Source organism: Pungitius pungitius, chromosome 10 (assembly GCF_949316345.1).
Source record: "Pungitius pungitius chromosome 10, fPunPun2.1, whole genome shotgun sequence".
Taxonomy (NCBI): Eukaryota; Metazoa; Chordata; class Actinopteri; order Perciformes; family Gasterosteidae; genus Pungitius; species Pungitius pungitius.
Genome location: NC_084909.1, coordinates 11,702,247 through 11,729,542, shown reverse-complemented (window position 1 = coordinate 11,729,542; position 27,296 = coordinate 11,702,247). Strand labels below are relative to the sequence as shown.

General features: G+C 42.8%; 1 protein-coding gene across 5 annotated transcripts; it reads left to right on the top strand.

Annotated features, from left to right (window-relative positions):
• The first annotated feature begins 519 nt into the window (after positions 1-519).
• On the top strand, positions 520-26,897 carry si:ch211-214p13.3 (nectin-1). 5 transcript variants are annotated; one of them, XR_009956981.1, is made up of 9 exons: positions 520-1,272; positions 4,073-4,402; positions 4,506-4,808; positions 11,390-11,483; positions 11,930-12,084; positions 14,033-14,135; positions 14,211-14,274; positions 16,009-16,086; positions 17,857-19,468. XR_009956981.1 is itself a non-coding variant. In XM_062564863.1 (9 exons), exons 1-9 carry the CDS (start codon positions 1,206-1,208, stop codon positions 23,912-23,914), a joined length of 1,206 nt encoding a protein of 401 aa, XP_062420847.1. In that variant the 5' UTR covers positions 520-1,205; the 3' UTR covers positions 23,915-26,897. The 5 variants fall into 5 exon arrangements, 4 of the variants coding, with proteins under 4 accessions (XP_062420847.1, XP_037344160.2, XP_062420848.1 ...); XM_062564863.1 differs by lacking the exons at positions 16,009-16,086; positions 17,857-19,468 and adding exons at positions 23,543-23,570; positions 23,853-26,897; XM_037488263.2 differs by having other exon boundaries at positions 16,009-19,468.
• Positions 26,898-27,296: the final 399 nt, after the last annotated feature.

The window sequence follows — 27,296 nt, the reverse complement described above, 5'->3', positions numbered from 1 at the left end:
AGTGTCTATACCTAGAGCAGTTACTGGAAGGTATAGATAACTATGAGTACACACAAACTGTAGTACATGAGGACAATCAGGGAACAATCGCTCTCGCCCAAAACCCTGTAAACAGACGAAGGTGTAAACATATTGACATAAAGTATCACTTTATCAGGTCAACTGTTAATGAGGGAAGAGTGACTTTGATGTATTGTTCTACTGATAACATGATTGCTGATGTAATGACCAAACCTGTAAATTAGTTGAAACTGAGGAAGTTTACAGGTGCTCTTTTTGGAGATTGACATATGTATGACAGGAGTCCACATTCATTCTCTTTTTGTTGTTTTCATTTTTGCTTAAGAGGATAGCAATCTGAGTACAAGTGGGGGTGTTAAAATATGTTCATTATGTCCTCAGTTGTAATAATAATGTAATGCAGTACCGTTCTGTATTAGGCTTAAGCCACAAGGGGGCGCTAAAGTGGACGCGTTTGCGTTACTGTTTTGTTTTTGTCCCAAATGTTTTGCCGTTTCTTATATAGAAGGTAATGAAGGCTGTCTGACCGTGAGACTGATGTGTCAGCAGCTCGTAATAAATATGCCGAAGGCGGCTAAAGATGGCTCATCTTTATCGTCCACTCCTTTCTTCCGAATGCAACGTTAGCTGCAAGAAGGCTCGCAACTCAACTCAACAGACCCTCCAGCACCGGGCGGTCAGCTCATCTCAGCCCACAGAAAGCAGCCTGTTTTCGGCGAGTCTTCTGTGAAATATTCCGCTGGTTTTCACGTCTCCGTAGCGGTTATACATGAGATTTAACTGTACTATTTCATCAGTCTTCATACGTTTTAATGTGCTGTCAGAGACTGATGTTGTTCACCGGTTACGTCTGTTTGAGGACAGAGTTTAGATTCATAACTTCATGTTTAAATGTAACTTTAACGTATTGTCTGTAACCGCAGAGTTGTTACTGTAATGATTAAATGAGACAAAAGCTTTTTAAATAGTAAAATATTTAAGTCAAAAACTGAATTAAAACGTATTAGCAAGACCAGCTGACGTGGTGACGTCATCAAGTCAGCTGCTGTTCCAATTGCGGAAATGTCCGTTCTCTGTTCTCCCGAACCTGCGAGTCACGACTCCCGAGTCTGTCTCCCGAGTCTATTCTTGCGGGAACGCAAGTCCGTTCTCCCCCTCTCAGGTATTGAGAAAGGGCCTAGGTAATGGATGACTCACGAGTCGCGAGGTTTTTAGTGTGGACTACATCCATCCTGAGCACAGTTGTAGAAGGTATGTAAGCTTTGATAAATGGTTTTCTTTAAACAAACAACGTCGAAGAAACGATGAGCATTCGATGACGTTATTCAGCTTCTTTGTATTTTATTTTCTATCTTTCCCACCAGGATCTTTGAATCTGTTGAAAGTCTGAAAGCGTGGATTTAATGGCTCGCTGCTTATTTTCTTTTAAAGAAAAATAGATGTCACTAAATATCTTTCCCACAGGGATCTTTAATGCTGTTACAGTTTTTTCAATTTCCAACAAGCGCTGCTAAATACTCAAAACACTTTTAAAACTCTTCAAACAGTCTGCATTACCAAGATTAATTTAATAACAGCTAATCAAACTAAGGCAGCATTTGGATCTTAAAACACACCGATGAGTGTGTCATCAGATATTACGGCTCCTGGTCTTCTCCTTTGTCCTCCACCCCCATATCACTCCTCTCCACCGACCTGTATAACAAAATGAGTTCCAAGCTACCACCTTTTACTGAAACATGGTAATGAGAGCAGGACATCTGCTTTGAGCTGAAATTGCAATTAGCTGGAGAGTGTGACGCGTTCTGAAAATGTGGTTTGAGTATTAAACAATGCTTGTTAGCAATTGAAAAAAATGAAGGAAAGTCTGGCGTGGATTTAATAACTCACGGAGAAATAGATATTTCACTAAATATGATGAAACAACAGAAATTATAAAGATAATTTTGTTGCGGGATATGTAGTTACAGTACTGTACAGTAAACTAATAACATAAAATATTACACAGTGAAAACAGACAAACAGAACACACACTGAACTGCAATGCAACATACACTCACCGGCCACTTTATTAGGTACACCTGTCCAACTGCTCGTTAACACTTAATTTCTAAGCAGCCAATCACATGGCGGCAACTCAGTGCATTTAGGCATGTAGACATTGTCAAGACAATCTCCTGCAGTTCAAACCGAGCATCAGTATGGGGAAGAAAGGTGATTTGAGTGACTTTGAACGTGGCATGATTGTTGGTGCCAGAAGGGCTGGTCTGAGTATTTCAGAAACTGCTAATCTACTGGGATTTTCACGCACAACCATCTCTAGGGTTTACAGAAAATGGTCCGAAAAAGAAAAAACATCCAGTGAGCGGCAGTCCTGTGGGTGGAAATGCCTTGTTGATGCCAGAGGTCAGAGGAGAATGGCCAGACTGGTTCGAGCTGATAGAAGGGCAACAGTGACTCAAATAACCACCCGTTACAACCAAGGTGGGCATAAGAGCATCTCTGAACGCACAGTACGTCGAACTTTGAGGCAGATGGGCTACAGCAGCAGAAGACCACACCGGGTGCCACTCCTTTCAGCTAAGAACAGGAAACTGAGGCTACAATTTGCACAAGCTCATCGAAATTGGACAATAGAAGATTGGAAAAACGTTGCCTGGTCTGATGAGTCTCGATTTCTGCTGCGACATTCGGATGGTAGGGTCAGAATTTGGCGTCTACAACATGAAAGCATGGATCCATCCTGCCTTGTATCAACGGTTCAGGCTGGTGGTGGTGGTGTCATGGTGTGGGGAATATTTTCTTGGCACTCTTTGGGCCCCTTGGTACCAATTGAGCATCGTTGCAACGCCACAGCCTACCTGAGTATTGTTGCTGACCATGTCCATCCCTTTATGACCACAATGTACCCAACTTCTGATGGCTACTTTCAGCAGGATAAAGCGCCATGTCATAAAGCTGGAATCATCTCAGACTGGTTTCTTGAACATGACAATGAGTTCGCTGTACTCAAATGGCCTCCACAATCACCAGATCTCAATCCAATAGAGTATCTTTGGGATGTGGTGGAACGGGAGATTCGCATCATGGATGTGCAGCCGACAAATCTGCGGCAACTGTGTGATGCCATCATGTCAATATGGACCAAACTCCCTGAGGAATGCTTCCAGCACCTTGTTGAATCTATGCCACGAAGAATTGAGGCAGTTCTGAAGGCAAAAGGGGGTCCAACCCGTTACTAGCATGGGGTACCTAATAAAGTGGCCGGTGAGTGTATAGTTGTGTTTTACTATTCGTATTTGCGCCTTTCACGTTTTCACATTCAACACGCTGGTTTGTTTCCAACAGTGATAAACACGGTGGTTCATAGTCACCACTGTCGTCTCTCAGCAAAAAGGTTCTGGGTTCAACTCCCCGCGGCGGCTTTTCTGTGTGGAGTCCGTGTTCTTCACGTGTCTGCGTGGGTTCTTCTCCGACTTCCTCCCACAGTCCAAAGACGTGCTCTGGATTAGGTTGATTGGTGACTCTAAATTGCCCGTATGTGTGTGGATGATTGTCTGTATGTGTCAGCCCCCTGTGACCCTGTATGAAGGATAAGCTGCTTTGAAGATGGATGGATGGATGATGAGGTTTTGTTTTGTACCTTCAGGGCCACAGTCCCAATGGTCGTTGGTCTCTAAAATAACTAAATTTATATTGCAGCTTATAAGTCGTTATACAAATATATAATTTATTAGACAGTAAAGTCTGTTGATGGATGGTGTGGCATTGTGTTCTTGGATAGTTGAGCCAGGTTTGTTGTCATTGAGATGATTCTGAAGATTAGACTGTTTAGAGAATGACAAAACTAAACCTACATTTCCAAACTATCAGCATATTGCAAACGTATTAAATTCTCCACCTCATCAAACCTCAAAGGCAGCATTTTTTGCCAGTTTAGGCTTGTGAGATATTCTGCTCAGCACTGGTGTGAATCCATCCATGTGTTTCAACTGGTTTGTGTTTCCTAACTCAGAATCTGATACTTGATGTGGTATTATTTACCTTCCAGCTCAACAGGTGATTGGAGGAAACGTGAACGTGGTGCAAGGAGGGACGGCCATCTTGCCGTGCAAACTCATCGATGCTAAGGACCCCCTCACACAGATCGCATGGAGGAAGAAACCCTGGGAGGACAATTTCATTTTGATTAACCCTACAATTGGAATGAAATTCATCAACGGAGTGGATAAACGATTTGAATTTTTTGGGGACGTTGGTGACTACAATGGATCACTACGATTTTCGAACATCACTTTGAGAGATGAAGGCACCTACAAGTGCGTCTTCACTTTGTTCCCCAACGGAAATGTCCAGACGGAGATACTTCTAAACTTGCTTGGTGAATTTCATTGTTTGTGTATAGTGTGTGTGTGTGTGTGTATAAACGGTGTTGACCTTCATGCTCAAATGGTGACTTCTCTTACCTGTTCTTACTCTGCTAGTGCCTCCGGTCACAAGCCTTGAGGATAATCGTCCTATTTTGGGTAATGAAGAAGTTCCCCTCGTTACGTGCAAAGCAGCTGGTTCCAAGCCTGCTGCAGAGGTTCGGTGGCTCAAAGGTACTTTGGGAGAAGAAGTGAGGGAAACAACTAATGTCACCCGTCATGACAACGGTACGACAACCACAGTCAGCTCGCTGTCTGGAGTGCCGAGCAGAGAAATACACGGTCACTTTATTGAGTGTATCGTCACTAATGCAGCCCTGTCACAAGAGGAGAGGCTGCCTTTCAACATCCAGATCTACTGTGAGTAAACAAATGCTTCATCTCTTACACGCAATGTGGATCATTCTTGTTTATTTTATCATTGTCATTTATGAATTCCTCAGTTATTAAATTGATTTAATTAATTGTTTAAGAGCAGTGGATGAAGATAATGATTGCACCATCACATGTGTTCTCAGTTGTTATGGCTGATTGGGCCTCTGCTCTGGCTGAAGGGGTTCAAAGATATCACTGGGAGCCATTTGACGCATTAAAGTTACAGAGCAATAGATGGCTTTCTGTCTGTAATATTATGAACACAAACATCTGTGAGCGCTAATCAAGTTTTATAGTAGTGGGTTTCTTTGTCACATTCATGCTGTTATGACCTCTCTCTTGTGGTTGCTTTGCGATTGTGTTTCTCCACATTCCTGCGTAAAGGCAAGAAAGGGTCATGACAAACATGAGGACAGATTTAGGACAAAGGTCATGGTCATGCTGACTGTCTGGAAGGTTATTTTTCTCTTCCTCGCCCTCTGGTCCTACCAATGGTTCAACAACACAACCACCCAATTAATCCTCTTCCTCTGCTCCATTTCCTGAACTACTCCCTTCCCGTTTCCTCTGCATCGAAACGCAAGAAAGAAAAATAAAATGTTATGTGAAGCTCAACACCTACAAATACACTTACTTTAATGACATCATTGCGTATGAAGGAAGGCTGCATAATTAACAGATTCATATATTTAAGTTAATATAATTACCTCAATGATGAGAGCAAACTTAGAAGGACTAGTGTCACGCCCCTGGCATGAGGGAAGGACTAGGATGCAGAGAAGGGTTGACTGACACAGATTTATTCCAGCAAACTACTGAATAACAATAATCCAAAACAAATGGGCAACAATGAGAATTCTTCTTCTAAGGTTTCTTGACAACTAAGACGTGAGTGTGGATACATGAACAGGAGAAGGGGAGACGCAGACTATAAGTTTCCATGAGGGAGGTGAGGGAACAGGTGGACACAATTAGGAATCAGGGAAGACAATCAACGGGAGACACATGAGGAAGGGCAAGGCACCTGAAACGAGAGGAGAATTAGATACCAAAATAAAACAGGATGTTCAAAAACAGACATGATGACAGGGCACAAACACAAGGTTGACCTACAGGTATGACAACCAGTGACGTTTATTTACAAAAAGGCATGTAAAAACAATCCATCAAAACTGCGTCACTAAAACACTGCACACTCAAGATCATGGGCCATTTAAATACTACTTACATCAGAGGGAACAATATTAACTATATAATATATGAAATATACAGTATAGTAAATTTAAGGAAAAGTCCTAGGACTTACTGCTTGAACCTTTCTAAATCACAGAACAAAGGTTTTTAAATCTGTTTATCAGGTTCCAGAACCAAGGTTCTACTCTTTCTTTAGTTCTCAACTGCGATGGACATTCCCACAGGAACTTTTTTAAACTTGTGGCATTTTTCTATCTCGAGACAATTTAATGTTATTAATGCTTATTACGTGTTGTAATTATCAGTGTCCTAAAATGTAGTTTTACTTTATGTGGCCAAAACTAAAATGCCAACAATCTGATCTAACTAAGAGGAAAGGACTCATTTGTCCGTTTTTGGGAAACTTCTCACTAAATCTACTTGGTGGGCAGATGTTTTTCTTTTTTTTCTTGTCCACATTCACATTATTTTTAGAAGAAAAATTCCCTCTTATCCACCCAAGAGGTAAAACCCTTTTGGAGCACAGTTACTCTTTGATCAGAGTTCTGTAACGTATAATAATATAATTACAATAATTGTAATTATTCAAGGATATTTGAGTTGATGTTACAAAATCTCTCTTCACATAACCAAAGTCTAAAACTGAACTCTGAAAGCTAATTAGAGCTTTACATTTTAGATTATTTTGAATATCTATAAAAACTATAAAGACAGCCACCAAATAAGACAAAAGACAAATTAGGAAAAGAGAATATCATGTTAGTGTTTTATTTTTAACTACATGGTGGTTTGGTTTTGGTTGAAAAGATATTGGATAGCTCAATGCAAATAAACAAACAAATGAGAACTGGCAATTCTCTAGTAGCCTAAATAATGTTCTGAAACATTTCCATTGCAATTTTAGAAAGCTGCCATCTGGTTGAGCACAATAGAACCTTTTGTCTTTTTTTTTTTTCTCCACCTGCCCTCAGTAACATCTGCTCTTCGGTTACTGGTGGAACTTCCCCAACATATAGGAGAGTCGAGCCAATCATCAAACTTGTTTGCGTAAAAGGATGTTTGCAGTTTCAACTGCCTCTTTTAACCATCTGTATGAGGGGCCGTTTAGGACTACTGAGACACTCTCACACACACTACTGAGACACACTCACACACACACTACTGAGACACACTCACACACACTACTGAGACACACTCACACACACTACTGAGACACTCTCACACACACTACTGAGACACTCGCACACACACTATTGAGACACTCATGCCATCTCACTAGTGTGGGTGAGAGCATCTCACTATACAACGTGAGAGCATCTCACTTTACAACGTGAGAGCATCTCAGTATACAGTGTGAGAGAATCTCAGTATACAGTGTGAGAGAATCTCAGTTACACTGGAAGGCATCTCAGCCAGAAGGCGGAAGCAAAGAGCGCTGATTTTGAACAGCGCAATGCGCCAATCATACGCCCTTCCTTCATATGCCTTGAAGTTTATAAATACTACCATATTCAAAGGACGGAATGCCATTTTAGGACGTTTTCAGGCGAGAAATTAGGTGTTTAAGCAACATTTCTGCGGTCGGTTTGTTAACATTCAGCCATCGTAAAAAATTCCATGGAGGATGTCGGAGACGTGAGGCGTAGTTAACGGGACCACCTGATGCCCCCAGCACCGGGCGGTCAGCCTCATCTCACGCCACAGACAGCAGCCTGTTCTCAGGCAGACTGTGAAATGCTCCGCTTCGATCCACTTTTCCGTAGCGGTTATATATTTGATAGTATAACTAGGATGAGTGTTCATAACTTTTAATCTGAGACTGGTGTTTGTTTACCAGCGATTTTGCGAGCAGAGTTTAAATTCATAACCTTAATAAACTATACTATACTGTTTTTTAATTTTTACGATGGCTGAATGTTAACAAACCGACCGCAGAAATGTTGCTTAAACACCTAATTTCTCGCCTGAAAACGTCCTAAACTGACATTCCGTCCTTTGAATATGGTAGTATTTATAAACTTGGACGGGCGAGCCCGGACTTCAAGGCATATGAAGGAAGGGCGTATGATTGGCGCATTGCGCTGTTCAAAATCAGCGCTCTTTGCTTCCGCCTTCCGGTGTAACTCAGATTCTCTCACACTGTATACTGAGATGCTCTCACATTGTAAAGTGAGATGCTCTCACGCACACTAGTGAGATGGCATGAGTGTCTCAGTAGTGTGTGTGAGAGTGTCTCAGTAGTGTGTGTGAGAGTGTCTCAGTAGTTAAGTCCTAAACGGCCCCTCATACATCTGTGTCATAGAAAATAATCATTCCTGTGAGAAATGAGACTGATGCAGAAACTCTTAAATATCTTTACACAGTAACAATAAGTTTGTATATATTCACAGTATTTCGGTAAATGTGGAGCTCTAACCAGCTGTAAAATGTCTTTGTCCTTCTAGATCTCTCTCTCTCTCTCTCTGAGTGACGAGCGTGCAGAGCGTGGAGGTGAGAGCGATAGCGTTTGTAGCATAGATCTGCCTAATATTTAATGCGTTGAATTTAGAAGTTTTGTGTAGACGTGTTTTGTTGGGTAGTGTTCCTGTTGTGCGCGTTTTTGCAGCCGATCAAGTCACGCTGATCGGCGTGCTAAACGCAGCCATGGACCTGACCCGACTAACGCGGAAGCACGGCGTTAAGGTTCCGCCGGGCTTCTCCTTCTCGGTGGAGGACTGCAGCCTGGCCGTGGGAGAGATGGTCGGTCACGGCAGCGTAAAGTCCGCCGCCCGCATGAACAACGCGGTGGTGTTGTTTGTAGACAGTGTGGACAAAGCCAACATGGTGGTGGAGAAGGGGATCGTGGTGAATCAGACGCGCGTGCCCGTTCTGCCTCTCGCCACACCAGCGACCCGAGTCACGGTCTCTAACGTCCCCCCGTTCATCGGAGACGAGATGCTGACCAGAGAGCAGTCAAGACACGGGAAGGTCGTGTCTGCCGTTAAAAAAGTGACATCAGGCTGCAAATCTCCTCTCCTCAGACACGTGGTGTCGCACAAGAGGACGCTGTACATGCTCCTCAACCAAAAAGACGAGGATCTCAACGTGGTGTTTAAAGTAAGGGTGGATGGTTTTGATTATTTGGTGTTTGCCAACTCTGACAGTTCAAGGTGTTACCGGTGTGGGAGGGAGGGACATCAAAGCAGAGCATGTCCAGAGAGGAAATCTACTAGTCACAACCAAGGGGGGCATGAAAGACAAGAGGGGACAATTGGGGTCCAGCAAGGAGGTGAAGAAGGGACAGATCGAGTCCAGGAGAGTGTGGCGAGTGAGGGGGGTGAACGTGGAGTTCAGCTGGTGGAGAGAGGGACTGGTGGAGTGAAGGACCTGACGTGTGGGGCCCAGCAGGTGGGGAAGGCGAATGACTGGGTGAATGAAGGGATGAGTGAGGCCCAGCAAGTGGGGCAGGCGAATGACAGAGTGAATGAAGGGATGAGTGAGGCCCAGCAAGTGGGGCAGGCGAATGACGGAGTGAATGAAGGGACGAGTGAGACCCAGCAAGTGGGGCAGGCGAATGACGGAGTGAATGAAGGGACGAGTGAGGCCCAGCAAGTGGGGCAGGCGAATGACGGAGTGAATGAAGGGACGAGTGAGGCCCAGCAAGGGGGGCAGGCGAATGACGGAGTGAATGAAGGGACGAGTGAGACCCAGCAAGTGGGGCAGGCGAATGACGGAGTGAATGAAGGGACGAGTGAGGCCCAGCAAGTGGGGCAGGCGAATGACGGAGTGAATGAAGGGACGAGTGAGGCCCAGCAAGTGGGGCAGGCGAATGACGGAGTGAATGAAGGGACGAGTGAGACCCAGCAAGTGGGGCAGGCGAATGACGGAGTGAATGAAGGGACGAGTGAGGCCCAGCAAGGGGGGCAGGGGAATGACGGAGTGAATGAGAAAATAGTTGGGGTCCAGCAGGTTGGACAAGGGGGTGAAGGGAGGCAAGAGGAGACGGAAGGGTGTCTGGAGACATACTTTGAAGGGACACTGTCTACTGATAGTGAAATGGACATGGAGGGGGGAGAAGAAAGTTTAAAAATCCCCCTCCTGAAGAGAAAGACGGAGAGCAGAGGGGGCTCTCAAGCCAAGAAGGGGTCAGGGAGCAGAAGGACAGGGGGAGCAGCAGTAGCCGATTCGGCTGTGGAGCAAGACTCTGCGGACAGCGTCTCTTCTGGCGGGACGGCCACTAATTGCTACAGCGTGGGGAGAGTGAAACTCTTCCTGAAGACCACAAAGAACATGAAGGGGATACAGCTGGAGGACTACTTTCCTGATATGGAGAAATTCAGGCGTACTGCTCGAGAGGGCGCAAGTAAACGAGGGAGTTCCCGCTACACCCAGCAGGAGGTCTTCCGGCTACGAAAGTTCGTCTAGAGGATCAACGAGAGGGCTGCCGTGGATTGAGTGGAGTACCGGCTGAAAGGAGGAGCCAGTGACCAGACGAACCTACGGTTCATCGACAAAGTGGACGATTTCTGTGTGCGTCGGTGCTGCAGAGGAATCTGGAGCTGATTGGCTGGAAGGAGATTGCGTCTTCGCAGAGTCATTCTGTGTGTTCATTGGACCTTTAATGTCAACATGGAATATGTTTGTGTTTGTGTTTGTTTTTTTAAGAAAATAAAGGTTTTTGAAAAATCAAAAATCTCTCTCTCTCTCTCTCATTATATTTATATTTATATTATTTGCAGTGGTGAAACTAAGTCGGTACGCCGTACTGGTAAGAAATTTCTTCCCAGTACAATTACGACACACGCACTGGCCGGTCGGGACAAGGCAAGCAAAACAAGCAATTGCTTGGGGCGCCGAGCTGGCTTGGGGCCCCAATACAACGACTGGTTAAGAATAAAATGCAACGACAAACCGTGTGAGCGCCACTGCTATCGGGATCCCCCTCAAGTGGCCCCTCTCATGATCTGTGCTGCTGGCAAAAAACAAAACATCGTCGGTCGGCAGTCATCATGAAGCGGAATTATGCTTCAGGAAGCCAGAAAAGGAAGAGGAGGATAATAAAAAAAACAAGATAGTGGTAAGTGATAATTTATCAGTGATAATTTATCACTTATCACTGATAAATTATCACTTACCACTATCTTGTTTTTATACAGATACAGGTGGGTTAAAGAGTGATACTAGAGTGATAAGAAGTCCTAGTGAATGCTTGATAAGTAGACTATAATACAGTAAATAAACAAATAAATAGTTAGGGGGGCAGTTAGGTTATTTCTAAATTTTTGCAAGTGCATTGAACCTGTATCATAGTACCACCAAGAAATAAAAACTACTTTCACCCCTGATTTTTTCTATTGTATTATAACAATAAAACAACTTATTTGCTCTCCCAGTCTCACCCATTGAAGTGAACATCAGCAAGAAATCGGAGGATGCATTTCAATGTTTGACTGAAGCCAACCCACATGCAGATATTACCTGGAGCAGGTAGGGTAGCTTGAATTAACCGGTTTTCAACGGTCAATCTTAAACAAACAATACATATATTTTATGTTAAACGTTGTTTGTCTTTCTCACACGCTTTCTACAAAGGCTTATGAACCCAAATCTTAATCAACCCAAAAATACTTTTTGTGCACTTATTTTTATTTTGAATACATTGTTGTATTTTTCAATGTTAAAGACCAAAACTTAAACTTTCAGGATCACATTTGTTTTTCAAATGAGCAAAACGTTTGACCTGGGTTTGGCTCCATGAAGTTTAAGCCACAGTTTATGTTCACTGGTCGGACCTTCTTTCTCAATGCTACGTCTGTAAAAAATTATCAGAAATTTCCACTTTCGGCACAACTCAACATTGTTTAGAGTCGTTATTGATTTATTTTATTATGTCTTCATTTAGCTGTCTGCTGAGCCTTGTTTCTCTTTTTCAGATCCGACCATTCTAGGCTTCAGTCTACTGTCAAAGTAGAGGGTGCAATGCTACGGTTTGGGAGCATGACCTCGGACCTGAATGGCCTCTATCAGTGTGAAGCGTCTAACCTATATGGAAGAAAGCACAGTTTCATCTATGTGCATGTGACTTCTGGTGAGGTCAAGATTAATTTCGATGATCGAGTTTTTGTGTTTTTTTTTGTTCCTGTGTTTCTATGTTCAGGTCTGATTCTGTTTTAATTTTTTCAGTCTGTCAATAAAAAAAAAAAGATAGATGGCAGCTAAATAATAATAATTGATGGAGGTAAATCTATGTGCTCCCATGGAGGAGCTCTGTTATCAGGGCCTGGTGTTGAATTGCAGCAAATATTTGAAAACCAGGTCACACAGAATTTATGTATGACATGTGGCTGTGGGATGCCTTTGTATCCAGAAGCTGAAGGAACGCTGCTTGAGACATTTTACCCAACAACCCAACAGACCGTTGGAGAGGAAACGCTGCCAGCAAAACACACAATAATTAAAGTCACTGCTTACAGTTTTTCTCGATTGTTTACACACATTTTCCTAAAGCATGCCTCATACTCTCAGAACTCTACACAGAAATCAAAAAACACACACACAATGGGCAAAACCCCTCAATACTCCTGCAAAATTAAACTTTACATTCAAAACAATGTAATTTCTTCTCAAAATGGTATTTTGTTTTCAAATGACACACACAAACCATCAAATGAATAGACTTTTATAAGAACGAACACTGATGTGCTCAATTTAAAACACTATGATGAATGTAAAAAAAAATTCTTCATTCATCATAATGACTGACCTTTTTTTTGTTCAGTGTTACACTTACTACAGACAGTATATACATATGTGTTGTAAAATATTTTAGGATATTGTTTTTATACTCAGAACACACAAATACACAAATATTTTATTTCCCCCACGAAAACAATGCACACAGTGTACATCCCAACCAACACAAAGTTGCACATACAGTGGTCTACATACAAAACAGAAGAATTTACTGTATACAGTTACAGTAAAAAAATCTATGCCGCATCCTGTCTTCTGTTCCACAGAACCTCATCCAAGCAATGTTTTCACTGGCCAAGCAGCGGGGGAAATATTGCTCAGCATGGCGAATCCAGCCATGAAAAGCATCAACTGCTTTATCTTCCATAGCATAGAGAAGGGGGATATGCGTTTGTGGATTTCGGTCACACACTTTCCATCTCCAGGCAGAAAAGAATTCCTTCATAGCTTTGGTCAACCAAAGTGGCTCGGATCTCATCAGAGTTTACGGTCCTTGGCCTATCTCGTCCTCGTCCTCCTCCTCTTACTCTCGCTCCTCTGGCTCTGTTTCTAATGTTGTCATCCATTGCTCCAAAACAGAAGAGCTCACCTGTTGCCCTTTTATGCTAAAGCTCTAATTCCTAATTGTAACACTGTGTGACAGGTGTTTTCCCATGTGACGAGTCAGTGTGCATAGTAGGGCAATTGACTTTTGAATTTTGAATGACAGTGTTTTGCTTGTGAAAACAAAATTTTCTTCATGAAAATTGTGCAGAGAATGCAGAGAATTGTGTGTAGTGTTTTGAAAAAAGTGTGTTTAAGAACTGCAATTTGAGTGTAAAGCAAGAATTGTGCTTGTAGTTTGGCAGGGGGTTGGTGCATGAGTTACATGTTGTGGTCATTGTGTGTCAAGTACTAGTATTTGTGTGTAAACAATCGAGAAAAACTGTAAAGGTCAAAGCAAGTCTTGACTTCCCCATTCTGACCGTTGGCTCTCTTTATAAAAATTAAAAGTATTCATAGAGAATCTACAATCATTTGTTGAAAATGAACTATGAATAAGTTGCACACTGAAATTTTAAGCTGGACTTTCATCAGTCAGTAAATCATAAATCTAACAGTCATTATAGCAGGCAAAGGACTCTGTAAGCAGGTATTGATTCCTTTCAGGTTTTCACCATGTTTTAAAAACCTCATCTGAGAGACCACTGAAAATACAGAAGAATAAACAAAAATACACAATCAACTGTATGTACAGTATATCAGTTTTTCCTTTTGTTTTTTTGTGTGCTGTCTCCCCTCAGAAGCCTGCAGTGCCTGTTGGACCTTATTTGGGATTTTGATCATCGTGATCCTCGTTGGAGTCCCTGCTCTGTGTTACATGTACAAGACGGGGAAATTTCTAAGGTACTGAATATACTGCTAAGTGTAGAATAATGTATTTTGTAGTTTCTATATCTTTTCCTTTGTCATTGGGAACAGGACAGGGGAGGACACGCATGGAGAGACGGGGACAGTCCAAGAATTAGAGGGACTGGAAGCTGAGGTAGAAGAAAAATGTATTTTTAATTTATTAGTGCATAAGGGGTGTTTTATGACCTTCAAATTATAACCTTTATTCCTAACAATTATTTTAGAAACTAATAGATGTACAAAAAACACTATACTCTCATCTCATCCCAAACTACATCTACCAGCTCTGACTGTGGGATCCCTAGGCGTTCCCAGGCCAGTGCAGAGATAAAATCTCTCCACGTGGTCCTGGGTCTTCCCCGGGGCCTCTTCCCAGCTGGACGTGCCTGGAACACCTCCCAAGGGAGGCGTCCAGGGGGCATCCTTACCAGATGCCCAAACCACCTCTACTGGCTACTTTCAACGCAAAGGAGCAGTGGTTCTACTCCGAGCTCCTCGCGAATGGCTGAGCGTCTCACCCTATCTCGAAGGGAGACGCCAGCCACTCTTCTGAGGAAAAAACATTTCGGCCGCTTGTACCCGTGAGCTAGTTCTTTCGGTCATGACCCATCCTTCATGACTATAGGTGAGGGTAGGAATGATCCCTCCACCAGGTAAATTAACGAAAATCCCTCCTCCGCCTCCAGCTCCACCTATACCAAAGAGGGCATAGTAGTTGGATTCAGGAGTTCCTCAAAGTCTTCCTTCCACCGCCCGATAACCTCCTCAGTCGTGGTCAACAGGGTCCCATCCTTACTGTACACACCTTGAATGGTTCCCTGTTTCCCCCTTCTGAGGTGCCAGATGATCTTCCAGAAGCACTTTGGTGCCGACCGAAAGTCCTCCATAGTTACCCCAAACTCCTCCCACACTCGCTGCTTTGCCTCCATCACGGCAGAGGCTGCTGGCCTTCGAGCCTGTCAGTACACTGCAGCTGCCTCCGAAGACCCACCGGATATCATAAACCGGAAGGCCTCCTTCTTCAGTCGGACGGCTTCCCTGACCACCGGTGTCCACCACAGGATTCAAGGGTTACCGCCCCTCAATCCACCCAAGACCTTGTGGTCACAACTCACTGCCGTAGTTTAAGCAATGGAAGTTTTGAACATGCACCACTCTGGTTCAAGGTCCCCTACCTCCAACGGAATGTGAGCAAAGCTCCACTGGAGGACTGGAGCCTCCTCCAGACATTCCCAATTAACCCGCACTACACGCTTGGGTTTACCAGGTCTGTCCTGAGGGTCTCCAAAAAGGCCAAATACTCGGAGCTGCTGTTTGGTGCATATGCACAGACAACAGTCAAGAGTTATCCCACCCCCCACCACCCGAAGGCGTAGGTCCACCGGGGTGAACTCCAATGTAGCAGCCCTCACCCGGGGACTTGTGAGTATCCCCCGCTCCACCTCTCGCATAAGTTCCGGTTCCTTCCCCCTAGAGAGGTTACGTTCCACGTCCCCAGAGCCAGCATCGGCCGCTCTGTTCCGTCTAGACCCCCCACTGTCACTGCCACCCTTGTAGCAGCGCACCCGACCCCATCGGTTTCCTCCACAGGTGGTGAGCCCATGGGGGTTAGAGTCATGGGATGCTGCTTTACTCCTTCGGGCTATGCCCGGCCGGGCTCCGCGGCAAGCCCGGCCACCAGACGCTCGCTGTCGGGCCCTCCATCTGGGCCTGGCTCCAAATGGAGGCCTCGGGCTTCCTCCGGGCCGGGTGGCTCCTTTTCTCTTCCACATTTTCATAGGGCCTCTATTAAAAAAGTTTTATTTTCACTTGTATTATTTACTCATTTATCATTTTTTTTAATTAAATGTCTCATTGTTTGCTGTAGGGAGCTTGTGGATAAACGTGGAAGCAACAAGCTAGAAGACAGTTGGCTAACTGCAAAGGACCCACTGCTGAGACCATCGTATGTTTAGGGGTTCAATATATACATATGTTACAAATGTTGTTAGGGCAAGCTAGGGCTGCACGGTATACCAGTTCAAACACTACCAATATAAGATTCCTGTATGGCAGGTAACCCCACTCAAATGAATTAAGAGACATTTTATTGCACTCTGAATCACTAAGAATTAATAACAGTCAATCTCAAGATAAAAACAAGGTCTACAATGACTGAATCTAAAAGAAGTCTCAGAGGTTCTGCTCCCCCATAACAATCCAGTAAAAGAGATGCATCTCTATTTAAAAAGGACAAATAAAAAAGGACATCAGATTGGGCCAGCCCGGACAGGGCTCAATTGGGAAATAAAGACCTGAGGACAATTTGCTTACCAAATGTATTAAAAACCAAATGGACGACAGATTTCTAAAAGCATCTAAAAACTCGAATGAAAAAACTGAATGGTCGCAACTCTGTCGATGTCCTCCTGTGCACCTCTACTCCATGCTGCCGCGCTCCTGTTTCGCGCCAGGCTCCTTAAAAAGGTGCCGAGTGGCACACCTGCCGTCAATTTCTGGCACGCACCTGTTGACCCTAATCAGATGCCGTTAGCAGCAGTAGTTGACTACACGCACGCTCTCTGGTCTTGGCTCTGATATTTATTGTTCACAGATTGTGTTGCTTCAGTGAACAGAGCAGAGACAGTTTAAGGAGATCGCAGAGTAAACATGTTTGCATCTCCACCAGTATGTGGCAGAATACGTGTATTTAAACCATAGATTTAATCATATTGAACGGTCAATGTTATTTGTCTAGGTTACATATGTCGAACTCGCCGTCAGCGAAACGTCAGTCGGACCGCCAGAATCTATTGTCCGGGAAAAACCCTGCTGAGTCCTTTGATGGTCGCGTCATTCTGTCACAAGGGTGGGTTGCTGGTGCGGAGGGAGGACTCATACCCTTGGTCTTCTAGTGAGTGCTCTTTAATTGTTCCAAAACAAGGCAGACGTGCGCAACCAACAGCATGAGACATAGACAATGACGCGACAGGGGACAACAGGCACACAGGGCTTAAATACACTAGGGAGGTGCAGGTGATTGGACACAGGTGGAAACAGGTGGAAACAATCGACAATCACAGGACAAGGCAGTAAGTGAAACTAACCCAGGGAAACAAGAGACATGAAACTACAAAATAAAACAGGAAGCAGAACCAAACCGTGACAGTAACCTGGTTAACAAGAACAGAAATGACCCACCACTCGATTAACTTTACAGTAAAACATTTGGATACATTTTCTGTTGAACAACTACTTAAAGAAGCCTGCTGAGTTTAGTTTGTGACTAGTTGTTTGATTATTGGTTATTATTTTATTTATTATGTTCTAATACATGTGTCGTTGACTCAAAGATGTCAGGTGCATTGTAGCTTTGTCTGAGGAGCTAATATTACCTCCCTGAGATGAATCATGGAGTCTAATGTTTTGTTTAAACATGATTTTTCTTTCCATACTTTCCAATTGAAGTCTATATGTCAGCCCTGTGAGGCGGGGGACTTAAAATCTAATAAAAAATAAGGTCTAGGTCTCCATAAAAACAGGTTCTTGTTCATCAGAGGAAGAACAGCATGGATCACAAGACTTAAAAGCGTGGTTAAAAGGAGGATTTTATTATTAACTAAAAACCCATAAAAAACTACAATTTGTATTGAAAATCCAGCTGGAACAAAGTGCAAAAAAAGGAATTGAAATTCAACCAGCCACTGCTGCTGATCCGTCCTGCCCTTTCTTCTAGTTTCCGGTTCCGTTCCCTTCCTGAGTGGGGTGCCCAATACATCTCGTTCTTCTCCTCGTATGCACCCTGCCTGCTTGTCCGCTGTCTTGCCGTCCTCCACTGCTTGACTTCACTGTGGCTTCTGCTGTCCTGTGGCTTCTCCTTCCCGTGGCCTCTCTTCTCCCTCTCATGCCGTGCTTAGTGTCCTTTATAGCAGCTGTGTTAATTGGAGAGGGGAGATCCTTTCATTGTGGAATGTGGTTGGCCAGAGATCTCTGTAATTGATTAGTCCCTCCAGGTGCATGTAGTTTACTGAACGCTGGGTTTATGGGTAAAAATGTAATAAAACAAACCATGCTAAAATGTAATAAAACAAACCATGCTAAAATGTAAAAACAAGTTATGCTAAAATGTAAAACCAATAATTTACAGAAACCACAATGTCCCCCTGGTGACATCTATTTCTCAAATGTCATTCCATTTTCAGTTTTAAAACCAAATGTTCTCTTGAATAATTTCCTGAACCTAATGGCATATATGTATGTATACACCAGTATATACATATGTCTTTAAGTTTAAGAAGCTTCATAACTGGTGCAAGTGTGTCACAGTATAAATATTGTTTTAGTTCATATTCTAATAACAATTTCAACTATACAACCTCAGTGTTAGTCTGGCGTATACACATTTCATTCATTTTACTCAAAAGTCGGCAAAATTGTGTAACATTAAAGGTTAATGAAGGTTAAAAGAAGTTATATGTTAAAACACTGCAACAATATTCACAGTGTTAAAAGTTGCACTTGTGTAACTGTTGAACTGTGTTCATGAACCATGTTCATTCTGTATTTAATTTAGACCTCTGTTACCTGAGCTAAGCAGTTTGTTCATGCTGGCAGCTACGTGAGATGTACCAAATGCGGATGCAAGTATGCAAACATACATTTATTTGACATGTCAACATGCTAAAATTTGTATAAAAGTATAAAATGTATAGTTAACGACTGAAAATTTTTCTGGCCATTTGTTTTTTGCTGTTTGTGTGTGTTTGTGTGTCTGTGTGTCCGCAGTAGTATTTGTTGTTTTTTCTTTAGTAGTAGTAATGGTTGGTTATAGCAGTAGTCCCTAGTCTGATTTGTTGTCCCATTGAAATGTATTCATGGTTTTCTTTTAGATATTCCCTTTATTGTATGCAAAGTTCAGCTTTTCAATATTAATTTATTTTTTCTAGATTTAAAGCTATGCAGAAGCCTCAAGTATGGCTATAGTCAGCCTATACATACAGTGTGTGCACAACAACAATAAACGTGTAGTGTTGCAGCACAGCTGAAGCAGTAGAGCAGACACAGTGTGAAGGTTCAGTTATGACCGTTTAACTGTCACAAAGCCACTCCTATGGCACACGTGTTGAGAAATAAAACGGTCTTTACTTTGCTGTTACTTTGTGTATGTCTTGTAATGAAGGATTCAAGGAATAAAAAAAAAATATATATTAACAGCCAAGTTTTGATTATTGTTTAAGGCTTTTGAACGCAGCCATGCAGTGATCTAAACACATTCATTACACATGAATACAGGATAGAAGCAGGTTTTTTTCAACGTCTGCATTTAAGTTACAATACTCCCATTTTCCTACAGATTTACTGTGATCACTACACTCAACCACTGCTTCTTTATTCCTTCATCCTATAATCAAATTAACGATGTTTATCTTTGTCTATGTGCATTTCTATGGTTACCATCACACCACCTGGTGATCAGCATGACATTGTAAACCACAGCACTATCTGCTGCTTCTGAGAGCAAAACCACTTGATGTGTGAGGCTTGACTACAGTGTAAAAGGCCACACTACTGTCTTCTGTGAGAAGACCCATAGAGCGGTATGTCCGGTTGCCTCTGGGCCACAAATACTTTTCCTAACAAATACAAACTACAGAGGTATTTCCAAACACCCTGTCAAGCCAAACTCAATAAAGTTTCCTCTCTGTAGCTACTCAACTACTTGGGATTTGATGAGTCCCTTCAGCTGTGTGTGGTGATATCCCGGAAGATGTGTTTATTTTAACCACTATTATTTACATTTACAGTATTTAGAGTTCTGCTGGATATCCTCTTGATCTCTTGGGGCTTAGCTGGTCCCCAATTATCTGTTTTTGTACCCTTTGCCGTAATCACATTTAAAATCTGAATGATTGAGTGGATTATAAAAATATTTTAAAAAATTCTGATTATGTCCTAAACCAGTAACGTTAGGCCATAAAAAGGACTCAACTAAAGGTCTTATGATGATATAAATTTGGACATCCCTACTATTGTTCCATCACTGAAATCAAAGGGCATTTTACACTAAATGGAATCTTGGTGGCATGTGGTTAACCCAGTTTATTTTTAGAACACAATGACAGAGTTTCTGTGGAGTCAAAACCTCATTCAGAACATGTGGTCCACAATTTAATACTTAGCCTGTGGCCGGTGGTGCAAGATGAAAAAAATCAGGTAGCTCAAGTTAAAATCAACACACATTTAATAACCAATAACAGAAGAAGGTACAATTACAACATGAACTGGGCCATTGATAGTGATATGTTCCAAAACAGAGACCCCCCATCCTGTTTAGTCTGGGAGAATCTGTCTTTCTTTTTAAAACAGTGTGTTTTGTGTCAGGTGGTCACAGCTTCTTTACAGCCCTCTGTCACACTCACCTGCCAGCTTGATCTTCCACACCTGCCCCGCATCCACAATCAGTCACTCTCCTGCCTTCCACACCTGCTTCGCATTCACAATCAGCCCCGCTACATAAGCACTGCACACCCGGCCTGTCATTGCCAGATTGTTCTTCGCGTCATGCAAGTCTCTCCAGCACTCTACCTTGGACTGATCTCCCGGTTTCGACCCTGCCTGTTCCCGACCCGTTCGTCTGTCTCCGCCCCGGTGAGCACCTCAGCCTTCTGTCCCCGACCACGAGTCCTGCCTGAGCGCCTCGGGTTTCTGTTTCCGGCTCCTTGGACTGCCCGGCGCTTCTGCTCCTGTGCTCCGGATCCCCGACCGGCCCAGCGACCGCACCAGCTGTCTCCCGGCATCTCCTCCCCGATCCCGAGGACAGAACTCTGCTCTGCCTCTCATTGTGCCCGAACGCCTGCTGTGAGGCCGTGTTTAATAAAAGCGTTAACCACACACTCCGTGCCGTTGTGCTGCATTTGGCTCCGCCACACGCCCGTGTCACCCTCAGTGATTGGCTGTGACGAACAGTAGCTCCGCCCAGCTCGGCCGTTCCCTTGTCCTTCCGCAAAACAACAACCACACTCAATCCGTATAATATCTGTAAATACCACTGTGGGTAGAACCCCTCTGTATCGAGGCGGCCGCCTCTTGAACTGGATGGCATAGCCCCTGACGATTGTACGCAGAACCCATTGAGATACATTGGTGAGGGCTCGCCACTCTCCCAGAAACTCTCTTAAGGGTACCAGCTTCTCGAGACTGGCCTCTGGAACTCTCGAGTCTGCAGACACAATGCCCTGTAACAGCGCACTGGCAGGGAAACACTGGTCTAATAGCACCGGAACCCTCCTCGGAGGGAGCAAGCGGCCCTCGGGCTCGCGCTCGCTGGGGCCGGCCGTGCCCCGAAACGATGGCGGGGACAACAGCCTGACCCCTGGAGTGTACCGGGACAATGGGAGCAGCGGGTAGTGCAGTAAAGCCCTGGTGACCATGGCGCCAGGGCCGCTTCGACGATGCCTTCTTAGTGGCAGCGAACGTCCTCAGACCAGCCCTACCGCACGAAGACACCGTCTGACAGCGCCGCGTCTCGGCCCAGCCTCGGCAAGGGGGTGCGCGTGACGCGACACTCTCTTGCTGTGCCAGGTGATGCGCGCTCATCGACGGCCGAGCTGCCCCTTCTCACGAACTACCCCGGGGATGCGGCGTCGGAGGGGAAGGCATTTATCAAATGCCGCTGCCTGCCGCCTCTCATCGTGGAACCTATCCACGACCGTAACAATGGCGTCCCCGAAGAGAGCTGACGGGGAGAGAGGAGCGTCCCTCATATTTGACTGGCTAAGCCTCAGGTGCCTCTCTGTGGCTACCAGGGCTTCCATGGAGCGGCCCACCGACTTGGCCATCTCCTTAGTGGCGCGCAGAGCCAAGTCCGCCGTGTGCCGTAGTTCTCGAACTACCTCCGGAGTTAGATCCTCTGAGGAAGGCAGAAACCGTTCATGCAACTTACTTGATGTAGTAGGCTCCTGCCTATCCGCCGGCATAGGCCATAGTCAGATTCACACACTGAATGGGCTTGTTTCGGGGCTCTTTATAGCTTCCTGGTCCTGGCATCACCCGCCTATGATGTACCAGCTCGCCATTGGACTGATTTCACACGTGCTTCATGACGCGGTCACGTGCTTCATTCACGCAGCTCGAGTTCCCTGTTAGGGAACTCAGAAGGACCAGTCACGTTTTATACAAAACGGAATGTAAAAACAATCCATCAAAACTGCGTCACTAAAACAGTCCACACTCAAGAGCACGGGCCATTTAAATACTACTTACATCAGAGGGAACAATATTAACTATATAATAAAACAAGATGGACAATGCAGTTTATGAAATAAACAGTATAGTAAATTGAAAGAAAAGTTGTAGAACTTACTGCTTGAACCTCTTTCTAAATCACAGAACTAAAGGTTTTTAAATATGTTTTTTTCAGGTCCCAGAACCATGGTTCTACTCTTTCTTTAGTTCCCTGATGTAGTCGACTGCGCTGGACATTCCTACAGGAATGGCCTTTTTTTAGCCTTTGGTATTTTTTTTCTCGAGACAAATTAATGTAATTAATGCTTATTACGTGTTTTAATTATCAGTCTGCTAAAGTGTAGTTTCACTATGTGGCCAAAACTAAAACGCCAACAATCTGATCTAACTAGGAGGAATTACTTTTCCGTTTTGGGAAAGTCTTGAGAACCAGTCACTACTACACATCTACTTGGTGGGCAGATGTTTTTCTTTTCTTTTTCTAGTCCACGCCCACATTCTTTTCACTACCACAAGAAGCAAAATTCCCTCTGCTGGAAAGCCCCCTTTGGAGCATAGAACTTACTCTTTAATTAAAGTTCTGTAACATTATAATATAATCATTGTAATTATTCAAGGGAATTTTCTGAGTGAATGTTACAAAATCTCTTTTCATTTAACCTCTGAATGCTAATTAGGGTTTTACATTTTAGATTATTTTGTTCCACTAGTTAAGAATATCTATAAAAACTATTAAGACAGCCACCAAACAAGACAAAAGACATTTATGGAAAAAGAACAAAAATGTTTGGGGTTTATTTTTAACTACATGGTGTTAGGTTGCCAAAATAGAGGATAGATAATATGCTGAAACGTTTCCATTGCAAACAGAAGACTGACTTGTCTGGTTGAGCACAATAGAACCTTTTGTCTGAACCCACCTGGGCTGCTCTGGTGGAACTTCCCCTCCATGTTGAATACAAACAGGACTTTGACTGTGGAGAGTCAAGCAAATGAACAACCTTATTTGCATAAAAGTATACTGTGTTTACATTTTCAACTGCCTCTTATCATGTCTGTGACCTCTGACCTTGGAAGTGAATCTTTCATCTGAGAAATAACTCTGATGCAAAAACTATCAAATATTTTTAAGCAGTTTATCAAACAGATATATGGAAATAATCTCTCTTTCCCTACAGATGGGTGAGAAGTCTAACGCCAAAAAAGGTTTGTATATATTCACAGTATTTTGTTAAACAAGTGAAGACTCATTTGTTAAGGCTAGCTTTTGGGTAGCCTATGTCTTTTACTGTTTTGATCATTTGTATTTGTATTTTGACTGTTTAAATGTCTATGCACATTGTAAATTATTTTAAATTTACTTACTTACTTAAATATGGGGCTCTAACCAACTGTAAAGGTTTTTGTCCTTGTAGATCTCTCTCTCTCTCATTATATTCATATTATTTGTAGTTATTAAAAAAATGACACACCATTTGCTTTTCACAGTGTCACTCATGAACATCATGACGGAAGCCAACCCACATGCAAATTTTACCTGGAGCAGGTAGAGTAGCTTGAATGAACCGGTTTTCAACGGCCAATCTTAACCAAACAATACTTATCTTTCATGTTGACAGCGCTGTTTCTATTTCTCATACGCTTTCTACAAAGGTTAAGCCACAGTTTATGTTCATCACTCCTATGGAGAAGCTCGGTTATCAGGGCCTGGGGTCCGTTTCAGGTAGGAGGTTTAACAAACTGAGTCAAACCCTGAGATGGAAAACTCTGAGTTTTGGGTTTCAGAACAGCTGTTAAGAGTACGTTGACTCACAGTACGTTGAGCGCGCGCCCCACCACACAATGAAGGCAGCATAAATGGAGCCATTATAAAAAGATTTAGCATGGCAAGAACCACAAACAATCGGTCGGCATACGTCATCCCTACTGAGCTGGAAATAATAATGCAAGTGTACGGTGAGTATGAACTGTAATTTGAAACAAAGCAACTACAGCAAAAGACAGAAACGGTGTGGGAGAAAACTGCTGCATGGGTCAACGCGTAAGTTCCAATAAGGTGTTGTCAGTTAATATTTAATGTTCACACTAATCATAATCCATATTCTTTACTCATTCCCAGTGGCGAAATTACATTTTTTACACTCTGTTGGAATGCACTACACACAGGCTTGAAATACACAACATGCTCATATTTAATCACAAGGATGAAAACGGGTACAATGGTATTGAACCTATAATGTATTTTATTCAGGTGCATCCTGTGAAACTCCTCTTTAATGGCGCTCACTGGTTTGTGTCCGGGGAACAAAAACGTTTAAAAGACGTTTCACACTTTTCTCCTGGGTCTGCATACAGTGGCTTTGCTAATATTCTCCATCACTGATGTTGTGAAGGAAACTGCAGTTTGCAAAAAAACGTAATACCATACAAAGAATGTGCTCGGATGTGAGAGCATGTCGACGATGGGTGAGGTTATACGAGGATGGGTGAGGTTATTGACATATTTGATGGACAGTGAAGAAAAACAATACCGTTCAAACAATCTTTATTTAAATTAAATCTAAATTATCTGGGGATGACAATATATCAAATCAGAGCCTCAATATTCTCTCCCAACGTTTAACACTGTAAGGTCACGGGCGGCCCTGACGGCCAGCTAGGGAGGAGCAGTGCATGACAGTTGAAAAAAACACCATAGAACTGCATACGAAGGCAAAAAAAAGTTATATTCTGTCGGAGCACACCCATTAAGAGATTCTGTTTCCAGCCAAACATAAATATCCAAAAAACACAAACAACTGAAAGCGTCCCGAAGGAGGTAACAAGCTCTCGAGACCCACTCGGCCTAGTCCTCGCTGTGAGTCCCTTCTTCTTCCAAATCCTCCCCTTAACTCTGGCCTTCATCAGGTGGCCTAAACACTTACACCTGTGTATTACTACTTTTTTATTTTATTTTAGTTTGGTGCTATTGTTTGAGACTTATGTTATTGTGAACATCTTATATTAAGAGAATTCTGCAGGGTATCGAACTCCCACCATAGAGTATAGTGTAGAGCTAAAAATACTGTTTTTATCATTACTGGACAAACAACACGCACTACATGTGTTTGTAGATGTTTTTTCTTTGTGTGTTGATACGCGTGATGGTGGTTCTCTAAATGATGCCTTAATAAGCTGAGTCTGTAACCTGGTTAACAAGAACAGAAATCACTCGATAAACTATTCAGTAAAACATTTGCATAACTACATCCTGAAGAAGGTTGCTTGAGTTTTGTTTGTGACTGGTTGTTTGATTATTGGTTATTATTTTATTTATTATGTTATGTGATAGATTTGTCATTGACTCGTTGTAGCTTTGTGTGAGGAGCTAAGACTACCTACCTGAGATAAAACATGGTGTCTAATGTTTTGTTTCAACTTGATCTTTAATGATGTACAAATGTCTTTAAGTTTAAGGAGCTTGTCAACTGGTGCAAGTGTGTCACAGTATAAATATTTGTCCTATAATGTTTATACTGATAACATATGAGTCAACCACCAGGCTGCTTCATCACATATCTTATGTGGTTCTTCGTTTTAGTTCCTCTTATAATAACAATGGCAACTCTTTTTTTTGCTGTTGTGCTTGTGTGTGTGTGTGTGTGTGTGTGTGTGTGTGTGTGTGTGTGTGTGTGTGTGTGTGTGTGTGTGTGTGTGTGTGTGTGTGTGTGTGTGTGTGTGATTAAATGTGTGATCATGAATAGTGTCAGAATTGTAGTTTGTGTGTTATTAGGTATTAGTTTTTATGTTCATTGATAACGAATATGAATTAAACATTTAATTACTGTACACATAACATCCAGCCATTATGTGATGTTCAGCCTGGCGGAGCCTTCCCCGATGGGTTATTTTTCCATTTTATTACCACAGTAGTAGTAATTTAGTAGTTTCCATTTTTTTGTCCCATTGAAATGTTTTCATGGTTTCCTTTTAAATTATTATTTTTATTGTGTGAAGTTGTACCTCCTACTTTTAACATTTGCTATATTGTTTTGTTTTTTGTATTTGTTGTTTTTAATTGAAGTTTCTTTAGTAGTAGTAATGGTTGGTTATAGCAGTAGTCCCTAGTCTGATATGTTGTCCCATTGAAATGTATTCATTGTTTTCTTTTTAAATATTCCTTTTATTGGATGCAGTCCAGTCCATCTTTTCATTATTTATTTATTTTTACTGGATTTAAAGCTATGCAGAAACCAAGTATGGATATAGTCAGCCTAGTCTATACAGTGTGTGCTCATTCAACAATAAACGTACAGTGTTACAGCACAGCTGAAGCAGTAGAGCAGCTGGAAGGTTCAGTTATGACCATTTAGATGTCACTCCCATGACAATGTCTATACTTTGCTGTTACTTTGTGTGTCTCTTGTAAATAATACGTAATAAAATATAATTTTATTTAATAACACCCCAGTTTTGATTATTGTTTAAGACTTTTGAACACAGCAATGCAGGCATGCAGTGATCTAAACCTGTGGTTCTCAACTGGTCTGGCTCCGGGACCCACCATCAGCCCCTGATGACAAGCCGCGACCCAAATCGAGGAACATTCTCAACATCTCAAATTTATTCAAAATCAAGTTCATGAGCTGAATTTCATATTCAGATGTTTAATTACCGTAAATCCTCAAATAGTGGCCGGGGCTTTTATTTACATAGGCTGCACAGCGCACCGGCTTTAGGGGCAGGCCTTTAGTTCTTACTAAAAAATAATGGGCATAATTACAGTAGGCTAATATCATTCATTGCATATGCGTTCAGCACTTCCTGCAACCATTTACCGATATGCTACCGGTAGAATGAAACCGGTAGACCTATAGCTAATCAACTTTCTGGAGACTAACCATTTAGAAATGAATCAGTAATAAACCATGGTGTCAGTCTTAAGTTTATCGC